Source organism: Elephantulus edwardii, unplaced genomic scaffold, assembly GCF_000299155.1.
Source record: "Elephantulus edwardii isolate Elephantulus edwardi_28Jun2011 unplaced genomic scaffold, EleEdw1.0 scaffold00020, whole genome shotgun sequence".
Classification (NCBI taxonomy): Eukaryota; Metazoa; Chordata; class Mammalia; order Macroscelidea; family Macroscelididae; genus Elephantulus; species Elephantulus edwardii.
The window spans coordinates 7,968,376-7,989,733 of record NW_006399770.1 but is presented as its reverse complement, the minus strand read 5'-3'; the positions used below and the strand labels follow the sequence as shown (position 1 = coordinate 7,989,733).

Genomic DNA, 21,358 nt, shown 5'->3' with positions numbered 1-21,358 from the left:
AAACTATAGTACTTCACCATATTTTTCTTAGGAAAAATAGGTAGCTAGTTTTAAATTAAATATATAAAGGAAATAAAGTACTACTTAAACAAGTACATAGATTTTATTCGGAAATAGGAACATACAGAAAATACTTTGACTAATGAATGTACATAAAAAGAAAGGCAAGTGCAAAATGATATAAACATGAAAAACTTTCACAAATGAAATGAAGTTAAAGAATAAACATTAGAAAATTATTTTACTAACCTCTTCATTTAAATTGCTAACCAACAGGACTGTATTGCCACCAGCTGAGACTCCAGGCATACCCACTCGGCCAGCAGCAGCTGCAGCAGCTGCTGCAGCAGCATTTGGAATGGCCAAAGGACTCAGAGCTCCTGGAACAGCTGCAACAGGAAGCCCTAATTTTAAAATAAAGCATATTTTACGAAACACACACAAGTCCTTTACAAAAACCAATTTAAGTATGATGGCTGCATGGCTTACATTCCAAACCATACCTGAACGGTTCCTGAAAATTAATTTTTGTATAATTTAAAAAAATGGTTTATCGGTGTGCTGTTGTTAGAGAAAAAGAACTCTTAATCAAAAAAGTAATATTGAACTACAGTACTTACCTGTATTTGTTTTTTAATCAAGTTTGTAGTAATTGATTTCCTATGGGAAAGTGAACGATAAAAAAAAAAAAAAATTCTCCCAACGTCAGAAACTTGAAAATTTATAGAAAGAAGCAGAATTTAAAAATTACTTCTAACATACAATCATCAATATTTTTTCCTTCTTATATTACCATCTTCATATATTTCACCTGGAATAACTAAACCTTTCATAAAAGTTAATTCTTCAGTTCCTAGAAGCAAATCACTAGAAACATTTTTTCATTTAAATAATGTAAGGAAAACCTTATCAAAGTTAGCTTGATTTTTAAATTCCACAGTTTTTATAATAAACATACTTCTCAAACACATACTCCTAGTAAAAAATGAGAAAACATATGATAAAGACATCTAATATTTTCTTATCCTTTGTCATTTATCTTCATCATTTTCTTATTTGTACTGTTCCATTTCCAGCGGATCATTTTAAATAATTCTATCTTCAGCATGTTTATTCTATTTAAATACCCTTTTATTTTAGCACTCTTTATCTGTTTCCAGTTAACCATAATCTTATATAATCTTTTACATTCTTCCACACCAGCTTGTCAATAAATATCAGTTCATGTAAAAGAAAAAAAAAAAGAACTTGTGTTTTGGGGTTTTTTTTGTACATTCCTGTGATAAAGGAAAAAGCTTCAGCCTAAACAAATTGATTTCATGACATACCTGGGTAGAACAATTTCTTAACACTGTTATCCCTTAAGTTCACACTTTCTTTTCTTTTCAATCTTCCTGTGTTTGTCAAGAGAATCTGTTATTACCTTTGGTTTCAGTTTTCCTTTTAGTCAACTTTGTGGTTTCAGTTTTCATTTTTGTCAACTTTTTGTTATTTTTACTTTACAGAAACCACCCTGACTCTTCTTTATCTGATATGGTCTGTAGATCTGAAGTCACCCTAATACAATTTTCACTCTCTCTCTACCATGTAGTCAGAAATGACTCACAGCTAACCCTCCAAGAAGTTTTCAGAGGTTATAACATGCACAGGAGGAGAATGCCTACCAGGTTTGTTATTAGGGAGCCTGAAGTTCACTTGTGGTATTGTACCTCTGATCTTTTTTTAATTCACCATTTATCGATTTTGATCATTCTATCAATGAAGTAATATGCATCTTTGCCTTGGGTAAGTTTTACACTTTATATCTATATCACTTTTAAATATCTACCTTTTCTTTTTAATTTTGGAACTTTCCTAACATAAACCAAAGTAGAGACAAGACACTAGGATGAGCCTTTACTGTACCTCTGTTTATAGTCAACAATTAACTCACTACTACCAAACTCATTTCATTCACTTATCCACTTTAAAGTTCACAAAAATTTGATCTAATCCTTAAATAGGAATTTTGGGAAGTTTTTACAAAAATTCCTTATTTCAATTATAGAGATGCATTCCTAATTCCTAGTATTTGCTGTTGTTGCTATATACTATCAAGCTGTAATCAACTCATAGTTGACTCTCCAGAGGGTTTTCTAATTAAATCCCATGGTAGGAGGTGATCCATTTTTCTCCCACAAGAAGCCAGAGGACTTAAACTGTATTCCTTTGGGTTGGCAGTGCAACTCCTTGCCACTAAGCCACTAGAGTTCCCTATTCCTAATACAGTCTTTATAAAAACTTTATTCCTGTGGAGCTACCATCATTTTTTAACGTTGTGGATGATTTTCAGATAGCTCTGTCTTACTGCATATAGGATTCAATTGAAGTTTAGCCACAAGTACTTAATAGTAGTAGAAACTCCAGATTAACTTACATTTTTAAGTCATCCTTTTATTTTCTTGCCTTTAATTGGTCTATCTTATTGGCCAGACTTTTTTTAATTAAAAAAGTAAAATATTCTTACTAAAATTGTTGACCTTTAATATAGGTATTCAAACAAGTGGTTAATGAAATAAAAGCAAAATGTGACATGCAGAAGAAGAAAAAAAAACACCAAAAACAAATAAACAAACAAAAAAAACAAAAAACACACAAGTCACCAGAGGTACTGCAGGGAAAAATAGTTGGTCAAAAACACAAACCAAACACCAACAAGTAGGCCATTAAAATCTTTATGGAGCAGATCTACTCTTGATACATAATATGGTCATCATTAGTCATAATCAACTTGCTGGCAATGAGTTTATGTGGTTATTAGGCCTCTTATTTCCTTGAAAATACCAAACCAAAACCAACCCCACTAACATCAAGTTAATACTGACTCAAGGTAATGCTTTATTAGGTTTCTAAGGCTCCAAATCTTGACAGGAGGAGATGGCACATCTTTCGCTTGCAAAGCAGTTCGTCAAGTTAAACTACAAATCTCATATATAGTGTTAAGTTAAACTATGAATCTCATATATAGTGGCCTAGTGGCAAGAAGCTGTGCTGCAATTACAAAGGCATGTGGTTCAAGGCCCCCATTTGGTCTGCGGGAGAAGGATGGGCAATCTCCTGTGCAATTAACTGTCTCTGAAAACCTGACAGAGGATGCACTAGATGGTACACAGTATAAATATATACATACACAAACACACATACCCCCACACCCCTTTTTGTTACATTATGAGCATTATTATAGCAGCAAATTAAAGCCTAGAACTTTTTGAAGTTCATGAACACATTACTATACATTGCAGTCCTTTTCATAAAGCTATAGAAAGTTCTACTGTATACTAGTAAGAATGACAGTTAAAAAAAAGGGCAAGTAACATTTTAGCATTATCACAAAATCAGTTTTCATTGTACCCTCTCTTAAGCTTCAAGGATCTCTGCATAACATTGTACAATGATATAATGCCTATAAATACATATGGTTAAGTTAAAAAAAATACTGAGCCCACAAAAGATGTATTTATTAAAGTATAAAGGGAAAATGATTATTTACACACACACACACACACACACACAGTACCTGTTGTTAGGTACAGTCAAATCAGAACCATATTAATAACTGATCCTCCAACGAGTGGTCAGAGGTTATAAACTGCACAAGAGACTGTCCATCTTTCTCCTGAGTAACAGCTGGTGGATTTGAATTGTCTACCTTTAGGTTGGCAGCACAACTCCTTTAGACACTGCTATTTTCAGATGGTGTATCAAGTTGAGTTAAGCATGATTCATAGTAACCATTTAAACAACCAATCTTAATACTGTGCTATCCTGTACCACCCTCACAATCTCTGACATACTTGAGCCTGCTGCTGCAGTCAGATATCAACCCACGTGGTCAAGTATCTTCCTCTCTTTCATCACCTCTCCACCTTCCCCATCATGATATTGCTCTCCAAGGAACAGCCTCTCTTAGCAACATGCCCCAAGTATATGAGATGAAGCTTCATCATCTTTGCCCCAAGGAACCCTACAGCTACACCTTCTCTAGGACATACCTGTTTGTTCTTCTGGCAGTCCTTTACACACTAGCCACATTTAATAAAGAATACTGATACATAAAGTTGAATTATACACTACAATGCTGTCTATTTATTGCTCTAATCATGTTATACCTTTCCCTGTTGCTGTCCTCAGACAAATTTGTACCTCATTTAGAATACACAAAAACTCTACTTAAAATTCAATATCAGCAACAACAGAGTAACATATCATGTAGTATTTTTCAGAAAGTTGTTTCTTTTACAATACACTGCTATTTGGCCAGGAAGAAGTTCTAATGGTATAGTGTTATATGTAGCAGTGCTGATCAAAAAAGGCAGCAGTTGAAATCCATAAACTGTTCCACAAGAGGGGAAATCTCATGTCATGAAGATTTACAGCCTCAAAAAGGTGAGAGAGGGTAACTATAAGAAAAAATTGACTCACAGCAATGTTTCATCATGCCAATTTACAATTTTAAAAATTAAATAAGGGAATAAAAATTAGATTATTTAATTGAAAGAAAATGGAAAATTTCTGAATGTCTAGTCAAACACTTTCCCTCAGAGTGTTAAATTAAAAGTTTTTTTAAAGATCTCTCTGGTGGCCTACTAGCAAGAAGCTGCACTGCAATCCCAGGGGCGCATGGCTCGAATCCACCAAATGCTCTGCGGGAGAAGGAGGGACATCTCCTGTACCAGCAGATCTGATATGACAATATACACACACACACAAACACACATTAAAACTAAAAAAAAATAAAAAAATACTTCAAATAACATTAGTTTTGGAAAGAATTTTTACTTCAGGAAAAATAAGACTGAAAATTAGTGAGAAAATAAGGGATCAAATATATTTTTCCTAAAATGTGATTGCAACAATGAGTTTGGCCAATTGGAAAACCGTTTACAGAAAACTTAAGCAAGATTCACACCTTATAAAAAAACCAACCCAAGGTGGATCAGGGACCTAAGAAGTAAAACCAAAGACAATAAAATTCATCAGAGAAAAGCTAGGAAGAACTCTAGAAACCTTAATCTACAGCATGAACCATCACTGGACCAATCGGTAGCATCAGGAGGGATGGTGAAGAGATTGAGATTGTTCACAGCTTCAGTTTGCTCGGCTCCATGGTCAACACTCTTGGCACCAGTAGCCAGGAACTCAAAAAACGTATTGTGATGGGAAAGTCTGCTGTTAAGGACCTCTCTAAAGTACTCAAGAGCAACAGTGTCTCTCTGGAGACTAAGGTCGGCCTGATAAAGGCCATGGTTTTTGCAATCACTTATTATGCGTCAGAGAGTTGGATAATGACTAGGGAGGGCAAAGTTTCAATGTGTTGTTCACAGGGTCATTATGAGTCAAACTCAATTTAATGGCACCTAGTAACAAAATAAGCGTATCAATGAGCTTTGTGGGCACAGCAAGTAAATGCTGTGTTGCTAACCAAAAAGGTTACTGGTTCAAACCTACCAGCCACTCTAAGATAGAAAGGTACAAGATGTTCCCAGGAGAAAGATGGGAAGTGTCCTCCCATAAAAATTTACAACTTCAGAAAACTGAGGAGGCCTCCACCATCTTTACTACTACTGGAGTGTTCTTTAGTTTCTATACTTTAAAAATGTGGTAACATCACCCTCAGCTACTGCATAACTAAGTCAAGTAATCCATTTTTCTGCCAAATGATACTCTTTCATTTGAAATTAGAGGACGATTAATGTCCACAAGCTACTAATATGTATTTTTCTTCTTGGAAAACTACTAAAATCACCTGTAAGCTCAATAGCTCATTGACTATAAGTTGTAACCTACTTTACTGCTAGCTGCTCACTGGACTTCTAAGGCTGTAAAATGCCTGGGAGCAAACTGCTGGTAGATTCAAACCACCAAAAATCTTGGCCTGTAGGTTAGTTAGCAGCTCAATTCTCTATAGACTATGTCCCCTTTAACAGTTCCAAATCTCATGAGCATTCTTAAGTTGTGACTTTAGTCTCCAAGGACAGATTCATGGCAGCCCTGTAACTGAATCACTGGCTTAATATATTACAAGGACAGAATCAATTTTGTCAGTCAAGTAAAATTTCTTCACATGTATTCTTTTTGCTGAAACATAAATAGCTACAAAATAGTCTATGATAAAAATCTTAGAATGAAGTGATTAATTCTGAAGAAGTTTGTAGTGTATTTTTAAAATGCTAGCTGCAGAAAGATAGTAAGTATATCACCTTCACTCTGTAAAAAGATATACAACATTTATAGACAATTATTACAGTTGATAGGTATAATTATTACAAATGGAATTACAATTGTAGCATTTTTATGTCTTTAGGCAAGGTAGTAAGTAGGGTAGAAAACACTGTTTATACATATTGAAAATTGATGATACAAATCCCTATTTTACTTCCAACATCGTTATAAGGATAAAGTAATATAAAAGTTTCACAAATTGTTACATGCTAAAGAAAAGGAAGGTATCACAAAAATCCTTTGCATATGAAATGATTTTCATTAGCCAGATCATCCAGACATTGTACAGGAATCCGCAATTTGACAAATATCCTACACTACTTCTGACAGTGTATTATTACTAATCTTTCTTCTATTAAAACTAACAGACATAGCCATGTATATGTACATATTTAACACAGATTCAAAAGTTCCAAAGTCCAGAGGCAAGCAGCAATATAATCTCTATCCATTTCTCTTTCAGGTCATACTTTACTGACACACATGAACACACAGAAATAGCGCTAATCTTACATATAAGGAGCACTCTACTTCAAGCAAAGAATTCTTTTAAATCTTTTATAAATTTAATCTAACTATAAAAAATTTTTAATATACAAAAAAGTTAAAGATACTAGCATTTCTATTTCCCCTTCCTATTAATACCTATATTAGTATAATAATATAAATGTCAAAATCAATGAACCAGTATTTACACACACACACATACAAGTCCATACTTTGTTCCTATTTTAATTTGTATGCAATATCTTTTTTATGCCTGTTCTAGAATTCCATTCCGGACCTCTTATTATATTTAGTCACATTCCCAAGTTTGATAGGTAAGTTAATATAATGGTATGCTTAAGAAACAGAATTATTTTCAAAATGCTACGCATGGTAATATTTGCAATGACATGGCATGATGTCAAAGATTTCCAATATATTTAACAGAAAAAAATGAATAGATGAAACAAGTGTGAGGATCTACCAAGATGATGGACATATGGCACACTCACTGGAATATATATGGGGATTAAAATCTCTGGATAAAATTTTTAAAACTTACACTATATATATATATATCTCCCAAGAGTTTTCAGAAATCATTTCAAAATATACTTATATGTTAATTTTATACATCATAAACACAATGAAGGAAAAGATAAAAATCCAATTACTAAATAATCACTTAAATTATCTTAACAGTAGAATGGTATCAAAATAGTTAGCCTTGTAAACTCAATGTTAATGTAAATTGCATAAATCTACTCATTGCTGTTGACTCAGAATCAACTCATACCTGACCCTTCCATTGGGTTTATGAGGCTGTTACTCAAATGGAAGGAGACTGCCTATTTTTCTTCCCTAAATCAGTGAATTCAAAATGTCAGAGAAGCATAGGTTTTGGGTTGTGGTTATTATATGACGTCAAGTCCCCTGTGACTGATAGTGACCCTAGGTACAACAGCCATAAACCCTGCTCTATCCTGTGCCAATCTTACTGTCTCTTACAAACCCCAGTCACTGAATCAGTCCATCTCATTGAGGGTCTTCTCTCCTGTGCTGTCCCTCCAAGCAGGATGTCCCTCTCCAAGGATTGGTCCCTCCTTTCAACATGTCCAAAGTATGTCAGAGGAAGCTTCAGAATCTTTAGCAGCAAATTTATATACTTAATGACTACAAAGATACCACATAGTCATAAGAAAACCACTAGGCTGCTAATAAGCTAACATTCAGCAACTAAAAAAATTACAGATGGTTTTCTGTAGTCATAATTCTCAACTCTCACTATCTAGTAAAACTAACTGGGATACATTAAAAAAATCCCAACATCTGAGACCCAAATCAAATGATTTTGAATCTGGGGTGAGGCCTGGGTTATTTTCACACCAGTGCAATAAGGTTTGAGAAAAAGTGTTCTGTATTATCTGTATTCTACCTCCTTGCCTAAATGTTTGTTACATTTATTCTTTATTAATACTTAATTATGAACAAATTTCCTATACAAAGTTTGCTATGCCTTTCTATTCAGACACTGTACTATGGGAATAGCTGCTATTTTATTCAACTTACATTATAATGAGAGCTCTAAACTAAGTATTCTTTAGGTTTTACCTGCTCTAATTTTTTTTTAAATGTAGGCAACAATCATGAAAATTAATTACTTCTCAGAGTAAGTTTTTAAAGTGATCCACCCCTTAAGGATTTAATTACATTTCTCAAACATGATAAAGTGATCATCATAATGATGTCTCAATTAATAATATCAAGGATTTTTGATCACCTTGCTTTTTGAAGTAGAATATGTGAATGACTAATAGTCTGTCAGGTTTGTGATCATGTATTTAGATGTCAGATTTCTAACTAATTATAAAGCACCTGAAGTCTTCTTACTTTAAGTAAATTACAACCTCTGAAATAGTAAGAGTTAAAAGAAAAAAGCAAAAGAACCAGGTCTTAGAAACTACCCGACAAAATAATCAATTAAAATGTACATTACGAATTCTAAAGTAATTTAACTTAGTCAGGTGGCTAAAAAAAAAATAAATAAGATCACACAAGATATAGTAACTTGTTGGCATATATTTAGAATTAAAAAAATTACTTTCCTATTTATGTTCTTACAAAAATCTTTTCATTAAAATGGTGCTTTCTCAATTATTTTAAAACATGTATAATAAGAAGTAGATTCATCTACAAATGAATCCAATCAATATTAGTCTGAGTGTACTTTGAAGTAACCATAATGATTATATTTAACTGAGATAAAGAAACAAAAGATTTAGTTATTATTTCAGGAAAAATGACCTCACTACTGTAATCATGAATATCAATGTAGATTTCTGAATGATTACTATCAATACCAATATAGGAAATTGTTTTTCTTGTAAGATCACAAATATCCACCAAATATCTGAAATAATGATCTTAATGTCTGCTAAACACAACTTTTGGAGACTTGAAAATAATTTTCAAATAAATGATTTAAAGTCCAAAATATGCAAATAAAGTTGATGGCTAACTTCATATTAAATATAAAGACAGTATCCTTAATAAGTATTTTATAGAAATCATTGTATATCCTAACAGGAAGCGTATGAATAAGCAATTATAGTTGAAAATACCAAATCAGCATTTCAAAAGTCCAAACAAGGTCATAAAGTAAAAAAATAAGTTTAAAGTAAAAGATACAACTTTCAAATAGCCACAAGAATACTTCGCAGATAATGAAAACAGCTTTTCCCCCCACAAAATGCTTAGTAATATGATAATTAAATAGAATACAAAGTATCTGGAGTGATCTTAATTTTATATGGAAATGCATACATATTTCTGGCAATTCTGACAGTCAATACTAAAAAGAAGCAAGAAATCAAATACAGAGAGTCATCTTTGGTGAATTATCCAAATGAAAGAGTCCACTTACTTGGCTTATAAAACTTACCTATTTCCAAAAACTACCTGAGGATATTTAAAAAGTCCAGTTATGACAAGATACAAAACCAGTATGCAAGTGAAAAAGATGATTACCATTTTAAACATTATTCCAAGGCCGTAAGGTTGCAGGGGAAAACAATGAAGCATTCCTAGCAGAATCTAAGTAATTTCTAACCATGCCTTCAACCAGATTCCAAACACTGATAACCCACCTAATTATTTCCAGCTGGGCTCTTTGGGGTATGGAGTAAATGATGCTGGGGATTCTAATGCTAAATGTAGTATTTTATTCTTAAATTGTTACTTTAATCACTTGCATCTGAGTTTGTAAACCTTGCAAAAACTATACATAAAATTTTTATGCCATTTGACTATTGTAAGGAGTAAACGTAACATTAGTGCACATCTGCCTTTAATAGGGAAGCAATGTTAATTCTTTTCTAGAATACGTTTTCTGTCAGCAAAGAATTTAAAAATCTATAGTACTAATTATAATTTAGTAAGCAAAGGCAGTACCTAAGTCACTGTTGTCTCATGAATTTATCTTTAAAAATTAAACTCTTTAAAAAACAGTCAATACCATCAATTTGCAAGAGCTGAAGTGAGACAATCAAGCCTTAAACTGCACCAAATGAAGATGAAGATTCTATAAAGAACAGTGTTATCAAACTAAATTGTTATTATTTGCTACAATAAAAACCTATGGCATATATAAGATTAAGTAAAACTAGTAGAATAAAGGATTAGTTTTGTTTGAAGTCACTAGAATTAATTCAAAAGTAATCATTTTTTCCTTATGCATTATGGTTTCTCCATGTATGTTCACTTACAGTATTTTACACACACAAAAGTTAATATCTGATCATCTCTTCAGAACACAGCTATATATTTCTAAGAATTACTTTATTATCCCAGAATGTTTATTCTCTTTTTAAACTGACAGACTAAAAACAAGTTTATAGTTCTCAACTCAGGTTCTACATAGATAAAAACCCCATTTTCAAAATAATCTTTTAAATATAATAAAAACAATTTCCCAAACTGAGCAAATAAAATGAAGCTACAACATATCATCTTAAATTAGAAATCACTTCACTAATTTTATTTACAAAGTAACATTTCAATTCCAACATTAAATATAAATTTTGCACTATTTTAGGTAGTTGGTTCAAAATACTTGTAGACCAAAGTAAAAAGTACGCAAGACAAAAATAATTAAAACAATGTGTATGAAATATTCTTTATAATGTTAAGAGTAGCTATGTTTAGAAGAGTCCGATATACCTTACATTACATATTTTTTCTTATATATTTTCCTTGTTTCTTTGCAATACTAAAATAAGGAGATTAACCCTAAAGAATATGGATAAGATCACATAAGCATAAAATTTGATGTATAAATACATTAAGAAGTTAACAGTAATTCCCTGTTAAAGCATTTCACGCTGTTTTTAGAGAGTCATATACAAGAAAAAGGTAAAGGTGAAAAAAATAAGAGGCTAGGTTTTCCTCCTAAAAGCATTCACAGGCTTTCTCACCTGAGAAAAACAAACCCCATTAACAATCTTAAATAAACAATCTGTTAACTTTCAAAATAAGAAATTTATCATACTTACTGGCGTTTATGAGGCACTTTCCCATTTGATAAAACAGGAGAAAAGTGGTATAGACAATAAAAATCATACCTAAAAGAGATGTTTCCTTGGCAAATGCTGCAGCAATAGCTGGGTCCAATGCAGGCTGCCCATCTCCTGATGGAAGATCAGGTCGAGTATAATCCCTACTTTTATCATTGTTGTATTTTACATTCAAATTCACAAGTTTGGAAAAATCAATCCTTAGGGTACAGCAAGCATTATAAATATTCTGACCATCTAGGGCCTGTAAAAGGGAATTAAGTATGTCAGCAACATTAAACAGGAAATGAAAACTAGGAAAAAGTAACACTATGACAATAAAACCCAACAATTAAAACCTGTACATCAAAAAAGGCGTAAGGAAAGGCTCCATAGTCACATATTATATTTTGCTATTATTTGTTAGCTGCAATTGACTCAGTTCTGACCAGTATTAGTGACAACACTATTTTCTTTAACAGAAAATGTGACTTAAATCTAAAATAGAACCAGTTAAGTATACATGCTAATATCTCTGAACAAAATTTTAAAAGTTGCAGATAGTTTCATTTCAAAAACAACTAAGGGTAAAAAATATAGTCACTTCTACCACAAAAGAATCATTAGAGAGTAATAATTTTATTATTACATCTTATTATGTACTTTGTGATGGATGTGGACTATTTAAAAGAGTTGGCATAGTTTTATAAAGTAACTTCTTTTAAATGCTACTTTTTAAGCGGCTGGCTCAAATCAATAAAACTATTATGCAAAAGGAGATTAATCAGAACTGGCTTTGACAAGCACTGTGGCAAATGGACAATTAAAACAGACTTTCAAGGAGGGAAAAAAAAGAACTGGGGAGGAGGGTAGAGAAAACAGTGCAACAATGAATGAATGAAAACCCCAAATCTCTGTAAATGTTCATTAAAACAAATAAAATTTAATAATTAAAAAAATATGATAATAATAAAAAAAAGGAGTTCCCATTAAACTGTACTGGAGAGAAATTAGGATCATGAGTAATTCCAAGTGTTTAATCTGAACCAGAAAAATATAAGGAAATAAGCAAACCCAATTTCATTTGAAAAAAGTTCTAAGATAACAAGGGTGTCAGCCCAAAGTATAAAGTCTACACTCATTCTGGCCATTTTAAGCAAATTACTTAATTTGAACCTCAGTATCTGGAAACAAATGATAAGGCTACCACACTTCATTATAGGGTTACTGTCAAGATTAAAAAAAAAAAATCACATATGTAAAGTACACCTTGCATTATGGAAACTATACAAATGCTGTTATGATTATTTATTATGCTTTATTCTCCTTTGATAGAATCATCATTTCTAGGCCTGGAACAAACTAGAGAATAGGGTAAAATACTGTTAGTTTTTCATTCAAATTAACAGTACAGCTCAAAAACTGGAAAACATGTTTAGGTCTGCTCATAAATCACTGTGAAACTAAAACAACAGTCCTCCTGTTAACGAAAAGACAAATAAGAGAATTGAACCTGGTGTTTTTGAAAGCTCAAGATCCATTACGTATGTAAAAGCAATTAAAAGTGCACAATAGCAAAGAGTTGGAAACAACCTATGTGCCCATCAACAAACAAATGGACAGAGAAGCTCTGGTAGAGTCACACAATGGAATACTACGTTGCATTGAACAACAAAGAACTCATGCAATATTATTCAAAATGGGTGACCTTTAAGGACATTATGCTGAGTGAAATATCTCAGTCATAAAAGGAGAGGTGCTGCATGGTGCCACTATTGCAGAACTAGACTAACATCAGGGTTGGAGCGAGACTGAGAAAGATTGGATAAATTACATATACTGCATTGAAACAGATGAGGAAGAGAACTGTTTGAAAGCGATATATGATTGGGTATTATGGTTATGACAAGAGTCCAGAATGAAGGTTGCACAGTGAAGTATAGTCAGGGCAGAGGGGTGGGTGGGTGTGGGTGTGTGGGTGTGTGGGTGTGTGTGTGTGTGTGTGTTGATTCTATGCCAATGAAATAAATTTTCTTTTACTTTTCAAAGAGAAGTGCGAACTGGGGGGAGGGATGGGCAGGGAGAAAAAGGCAACAATGAATGTATCCAAAATATCTATAAATGTTCATTAAAATGAATCTTAAAAAAATAAAAAAAAATGGAAAAAAGGAAAGCAGGGATGTTGAGGGAAAAAACCGTGTTTAGCATTAGAATAACACACTTAGTCACACACTAGATTTTTGCAAATAATTCTGATTTTACTTAAGTAAAAGGCTGTTTAAACTCTCATGTGGGTTTTGGGTTTTTATTTTAATGTATTCAAACACTTTCTAAAACCATAAACTTCCATTAACAGAAAAAGTTTTATATAAATATACTAATCAAGCTAAATTTAACTCCCCAAAATTTCTTCAAACTTTTAAAATCAGTTCAGTCCTTTCAATACTGTATTGGTTTATATTCAATTAACAGGACTATATACCTTATGGCTTAAATTTCACTTGTTTAGAAATGTGTACACTATTAACTTGGAGTAATTATTAATTTAACATCCTAGTGTAAAACTAAAATAATGAAAATAGGTTGTTACTTTTGGTGCACGGCTACAGGGAACATAGTAAGTCATAAAATGTATCAGTGCAATATATGTAAGTATCAAAAGATGACGGGCAAAACTCACTTCTGGTGACTTAATAATACCAAAGGGGGAAAAGCCTTGTTTCGAAAAATTGGTCAGCCTCTGTATTAATGTCCAAATTAATGATAAAAATAAAATACAAACAACAACAAAATAAAGAATAACATTAGTGCAGTTTCGTTATAAGCTAAGTTGCTTCAAGCAATTACTGAGGTCTGGCTGACCCTGCAAAATACGAAACGCCTATTTTTAAAGACTTATTTAAAAAAAAAAATCCTAAAAAAAGACTTATTTTTGCCCTTTAGGTGAAATTCTCAGAGCATAACTACACTGTAAAACACAGATAAATAAGCAAATTAAAAATATGTTAACAAAAGAAAAAGAACAGAAGCTAAGGATGCATGAAAACAAAAACTTAAGACATTTTCAGTAGTCTAAATTAAGGTGTCATCATGTTGACTCATCTTGTAGAGGGTTTTCCTCTCTCATATTGACCCTCTACCTTTCCAAGCATGATGTTCTTCTTAAAAAATTGGCCCCACCTAATAGCATACGCAAACCACGTGAGACAAAGCTTCACAATCTGTGCTTCCAAGGAGTACCCTGGTTGCACCTTCTGCAAGACAGACTTGTCTCCTATTTTGGCAGTCCGGGAGTCCATGCTGTACTCTCCTGCAACTGTAACAATGGGCTCAAGAATATGGGAGATGGTGAGGATGGCACAAGACAGAGTAAGGTTCAGATCCATTATTCAGTGTCACAATGAGTCACAGTAGATTTGAGGCACACAACAACAAAAGTAAGGTGTGTGAGGCTATAAACCACATGGGAGAATGAGAATCTTTCTCTGAGGAACTGTTGGTGAATTCCAAGGCCCAGAGAGGCTTGACCTTTAGGTTAGCTGTTTAACTGTCAATCAACTAGACTGCCTATGCACACAAAGTAGACCTGTTTTTAAAAATAAGGAATTAAACACAACTTTAGGAACTAGACAATAAAATCTAGTGACAGGCTAGAGGGGAGAGGAATAAAACAAGATAGAAAAAAAGACAAAAGTTGGTATCTCTTATAGAGAACACCAAAGGCTAAGTAGGTTGTGGTTTTCCCTTGGGAAATTAGGACTTGGATTGAATACCTAAGGCATGAAGGTGGCCCCATGGTCTACTTCGAGTACAGATCTCTTAGGAAAGCCCTGGGATAGAAAAGAATGTAAAACTGATACATAGCAGCAGGTGTTATCTCCCAACAGCAAGGATGGGATAGGACAAAGAAAGACTCAAAGAAGAAAGAGAGGTATAAGAAAAGGCTGTGAGACGTATCGGATAAAAGGAAAGAGTTTTAAGGAAAAAAATGGTGTGCAGTCTCAAAAGTTACTCAGAAATTTGACATGGTATTTTAAAAAATAAATAGTGCTGTTGGAATTTACATGCTCCAAATAATCACAGGCGTAGTTAGGAATAGCAATTTGGATAACTAGGAACATAAACCAAATTGCAATGGGTTGATAAGAGACATGAGAAGGTAAATATTATGGATAGTGTGTATATATATATATATATATATATATATATATATATATATATATATATATACACACACACACACACACAGAGCTGGTTTAAGTGGGAAGAGAAAGAAAGTGTATATAAATGAAATGTGTGTACACATGGAATTATGGGTCAATTTAAATAGAAAAAGCTTTAAACACTGTGAGAAGTAGCCAGAATGGAGAAAAGAGAAAGTGGATGACAAAACAATGCAAAGTTTCTTCAGAGGCAAAAGAGGATAGAACCCAGGATTTATTGGCTTTACAGAGTTAATAAATGCTTATGCATTTATGAGAAAGTTAAAATAGACATAGGCATAGATTGTGAGAAAAGCTGGTAATAGCATTCACCTGATAGTTTTTCTATTTATTCTTCAGAAGCAGTATGTTAGATTACAAGTGGGAGTTACGAAAGACTTAGTAGAGGGGAATTTCGACCTGAGGAAGGACAATGTGTTCACTAGGAAAGTGAGATTTCTGAAGCAAGACAGACGGGCATCTGTGATTGATGTTCATGAAAATAAAGGGGCTGAAACTATTCAAAATAATTTGCTTCCGTTGAATACTCAATAGATAGGAAGTAGGCATGAAGAAAATTACTGTAGTCATTAACAAACAGTCTGTATAACAAAATAATACAGCAAGCAGGTTTAGTTAGGACACATATTCCTTCCATCAAAAGTGAAACTGGGGAATTTCACTACTAATACTACCCCCCCCAAAAAAAGTAAAGAATTGAGAAGTTTTTGGGCCAAGAGATTCCTGTGCAAGATAGAGCTTTTCTACTATCTGAAGCTATTTTATGGTTTGAACGAAATATTGAGGATGAAAATGAAAAGCACTAATAAAAAAAGTACCCTGTGAACTATTTTAAGAAAACTATGCCTTAAGAACAAGCTTTTGGAGTCGAGTGCTTTTAAAGGCATGTGTTTGGCGTGCAGGTTTGCTGTGTCCCCGGGAGCGAGGCAAGCCAGGTTTGGCCTTGGGGCTTAAGGCAGGAGGCAGCCTAAGCCCAAGCGCAGCTGAGAGAGGAGGCCGGCCATGTTTTCCTGTCAAACATTCTTCTAGGTGGTATAGCACTGGTCTGTGTGTTGCTATACAGAGGTAACTCATGTTGCTGTGATGCTGAACACTGTGACAGTGATGTGCCAATCGTGGTAATGGGTACCATGGTGGACAGTGTTGGCTGGAGCTTCCTGACTAAAACAAGCCTGGAAGCAGGAGCAGCATCCACTTCTGAAATGGCTTGCGTCTGGAAACTCTGAACAGTGCTCAGGCCGTTCATTCATAGAGTTGCTATGAATCATCTACGACTTGACAACACCAAACAACAACAACATGCCTTAAGAAATCCCTGAAATATGAGATCATAATTAGCCTAAATATAAAATGTAAAAGAAGAGGAGAATAAGAGAAAACAAAATAAAGCAAAGGTAAATGAAAACAGCTCATAATGAGACTATACACAATGATGTAACTTGGTACAGAAAAGCTAAAAAGACACAAACAAGGGCAGAGTTAAGTAAATACACAAAGAGAAGATTAAGGTATGTGGAAGTAAACACGTGGTAATGCAATTTTCAACAGTACTCATAATACCGATTCTACTTCTGTTTCTTAGCAACCAAATAGAACAACAAAAAATTGGATAAATTATGTGACTAAAGTGCAGGCTGAAAAACTTATTAAGAAAACTCTCTCTGAACAAGGAAGAGTTAAATGCTGAAGAAAGAGAGCTGAACAAAAGATTTCAAAGAACAGCTCAAGAAGAAAGCCAAGTATTTTAACAAAATTTGCAAAGAGCTATAGTTAGAAAATCAAAAGGGAAGCACACACTCAGGATTTCTCAGCCTGAAAAAAATGAACAAATTCAATTCGGAGTTGTAACACTGAAGGATTCTATGAGCAAAACATTGACTGATGCAGGAATCATAAAAAGAAAATTAAAGGAATTCATAGTCACTATATCAAAAAAGAATTGGTCAACATAGGTAGGAGTAATTTAAAAAGTAGCAGATAAGCAAAAACGAAAGGTAATGAAGATGTCCAAGCTGCACTGAAGGCCACAGGCAAAAACCATGGGCTGAGAGATTAACGGAATATGTCCATTGAGGTATGTGAGCAAATAGACGCAGTCCTGGACATGTTTACTAGTCTATGCTAAGAAATTTCTAACTGATTAACTGACAGAAATAGATCTACATTTCCCCCTATTCCTATCAGAAAAAAGTAACCCTACAAAATACAGAAATTATCATATAGTATCTCTAATATCACACGTAGGTTATGATCTTTTTTAAGATTACTAAAAAATGGCTGGAACAGTACATCAACAGGGAACTGCTAGAAATTCAAGTTTGATTCAGAAGAGTATATAAAAAGAGGGGTATCACTGCTGATGTCAGATAGATCTTGGCTGAAAGCAGAAAATATCTGAAAGATGTTTTTGGTTTTTTTGACTCCACGGATCATAAAATTATAGGTAACACTAAGAAGAATGGATTGCCAAAACACTGTATTCTGCTAATGCGAAATCTATACATAGATCAAGAAGCAGGTGTCTGAAGAACAGAAAGAAACTCTTTAGGATGTAAAATCAAGAAACATGTGTCAAAAAGGGCAAAAGACTTAGAAAGTCTATTCACTGAGGAAGACATTCAGATGGCCAACAGACAAATGATGAAATGCTCAAAATCACTGGCAATAAGAGAGATGGAAATCAAACTTACAATAAAATACCATCTTAACCAGTATCTGTGGCAAAGTTTAGCAGGGCCACAAGCAATAAATGCTGGAGAGGATGTGGAGAGGTGGGAACTCTGATACACTGCTGGTGGGATTGTAAACTGATACAACCAGTCTGGAAGACAGTTTAAGAGTTTCCTCAGAGTTGAATATAGAAAATCCACACGACCCAGCAATTTCACTGCTTGGAATATACCCTGAGAAAATGAGAACTGGGGCACAAACGGAAACTTGTATACCTGTGTTCATAGCAGTGTTATTCACCATCAGAAGAACATGGAAATAGCCCAAATGTCTACCTACAATTAGGTGGACTGAGAATTTGTTGTTCATTTACACAACGGAATACTATGTAGCACTCAGGAGCAACAATTTCAAACAAATACAACATAACTTGGAAAAGGCTAGATAAGACCATTATAGGAAAAAACCAGAAGGATAACTAGTAAAATATGTATGGGAACCCAAGAGAGAGAGGAGTAGGAGCATAGGGGTAAAGATGAGCAGGGGCAAAACCACAGGGTAGCACAATCTGGTGGGTGGAGGGAGGGAGTGAAGAAAATGGGAAGGATCTGGCAGGGACCTGAAAAGACTGGGTAATGATGGGCAACGTCCAGTGGTGACTGAATTTATAAAACATAATTCATGAGAATGACTGTATGAAACACAGTATGGATGAAGAACAGTATGAATTTCGTGAGCAAATCAATATAAAATATTTAAAAAAGAAGGAAAATATGCCAGTGTTGCCACCTTTCTCCACATCTATTCAAATGTACAGAGTAAATCATTCCTAAAGCTGAAGAATGTGGCAACAGGAATCGAGGAAGATTCATTAACAAACTTCATTATGGAAAAGATACGGCACTACTTGCTGAAAGTGAAGACTATTTAAACAAAAGTACATACTAACGAAGATTAAAAGACTGAAGTCTTCAATATGGATTACAACTCAACATCAAGGGGAAAAAAATCATCACCACTGGACCTTTATGTTACTTTAAGTTTAACACAAAGGATTAAAAAGAGAATGAATTTGCCAACAATTTAACTTTTCTTGGAGCCACAATCAACACCTATGATAGCAGCAGTCAAGCAACACCTTTCCAAAGAGCTAAAGAGAAAGGATATCAGTTTAAAAATGAAAACTAAGTTGCATCTGATCCAAGCTGTGGTATTTTCTATTGTTTCCTATGCAACTGAAAATCATACAACGAATAAAGAAGACTAAAAGAGAATCAATGTGTTTGAATTGTGGCTTTGATTACGTGTACTGTATATACCATGGGGGGGGGGGCAACAGGAGGTGAGATTTGACGAAGACAAACCACTTAAACGTAAGGTTGTTGTTTGCTTCTCACATACTTTGGGCATGCTGCCAGGAGGGCTCAAACCTTGAAAAAAAAAGACTTCAGTTGGGACAATGGGTCAGCAAAAGAGGATGACTCTCCAGGAGATAGACAGAGTAACAGAATGACAGCATGATGGAGATTGTGGGAATGGAGAAACATAGGGCAACGTCCTGATATGCTATTTACAGGATTACTATGGGTTACAGTTGACTCAGAGACACCAAATAACATCATCTGTGATACAACAATTAAACCAATTTCTTTTAAAAAAAAAAAAAATCACATGAAATTTTCTAAGTGGATTAATTAAATCTTCCTTAAGTAAAAAGTTAAAGGTAACAAAATTAATTTCTCCACCTTTCTAAAAAGACACTGTAATTAGAGGAAAACTTTGAAGAAAATTTCTACAGAATTGATATGCTTAAATGAAAAATTGTTCTAGGTCACAGAAATGTTAGAGACATAAAGGGTAAGCATTTCTTAGTGATCTGTGACACAACTGTATTGTTATATTTCAAGTACGTCATCTCAATAATTACTGAGAAAATATACTACTAAAAAAAATTTAAACATTTTTCACTATTGAAAACCACTTATAATTTTTACAGGTCGTTGTTGTTAGGTGCCATCGAGTCGTAGACAACTCATAGCGACCCACTCCTGCCCCCAAGCTTGTTTTAATCGGGAAGCTCCACTAAACACTGTCCACCATGGGAAACCATTATCACATTTGGCACATCAGTGTCACAGTGTTTAGCATCACAGCAACCTTGAGTTACCTCTGTACAGCAATGCACAGACCAATGTTATACCACCTAGAAGAATGTTTGACAGGTTATAGGTAGGCATACATAATAAATCCTGCCATTTCAAGAGGAAAAAAGTTTCCTATCAACAGCAGAAAATAACATCCTACTATGAGAAGGAGTCTCTGAGTGGTGCAGGAGTTTAACAAACTTGACTATTAAGCTGAAGACTAGAAGTACGAATCCATACAGAGGCACCTGAAAGAAAATCCTGGAGATCTAAGTGCCAAAAATAACTAGAAAATCATATATATATAGAATACACACCAATTCTGAGTCACATGAGTTTGCTCTAGTCAAATCTAAGTAACAAACTGTTTTTTTATGGATAAGAATAAATTCATAACTAGTTTTCAAAACACACCTATTTCTTTTTTACAACAAACACAAAGATTTTCTGTTACTTTGCTAACATAAATGTCTCTACCTGTAATGATTCTTGCTGATCAGTTAGGCCAACACATGTAACATCTGCTATCTATCTCTGTCAATGAAAAATAAAACCGTCTCAAAAGAATCTTTAGACTTACTAGTTTAGCTTGTTGAGCATTTACTGGATCACCGTACTGGAGCAAAGCTTGAAACTGGTTATTTTTTGTAAATGTGATTATCTTCAATACAGCACCAAACTTAGAGAATATCTGTTAAAACATTAAATTCAAATTATTATTTATATACTTTTTTTTTTCAACTTAGAGATGAATATTAAAATGAAATTGAACTTACTTGGTGAAGAACATCAAGTGTTACAGGGTAGTACATATTATCAATAATTATTCTAAGTACTGGACTCTGGGCTGGAGTCACTGCACTCTCACTAACTGTGGTGCCACTAAGAGGAGTATTTGCTGTCTGGACAGCTGTCACAGCTTGAAGGACGGCTTGTGCACGCTATAAATTGAAAGATTTAGAAACACAGTCATTCAAGAATTTGCTACGGGCTGCACTCCTGGCTTATCTACATTCTAGAACAC

At 33.9% G+C, this 21,358-nt stretch overlaps 1 protein-coding gene across 5 annotated transcripts in view; it reads right to left on the bottom strand.

Moving 5' to 3' along the window:
* The window catches only part of PTBP2 (polypyrimidine tract binding protein 2), a 90,986-nt gene that overhangs the window by 6,474 nt on the left and 63,154 nt on the right, over nt 1-21,358 (bottom strand). For 3 of the 5 annotated variants that reach the window (XM_006882429.1, XM_006882428.1, XM_006882425.1), the window contains exons 6-9: nt 21,111-21,275; nt 20,915-21,025; nt 11,367-11,562; nt 250-389 (exon numbers count right to left, since the gene is read on the bottom strand). In XM_006882429.1, the coding sequence (XP_006882491.1) occupies nt 250-389; nt 11,367-11,562; nt 20,915-21,025; nt 21,111-21,275 (612 nt within the window). Of the gene's footprint in view, nt 1-249; nt 405-11,366; nt 11,563-20,914; nt 21,026-21,110; nt 21,276-21,358 lie in introns of all 5 variants that reach the window. The other 2 variants (XM_006882426.1, XM_006882427.1) reach the window with 1 other exon arrangement.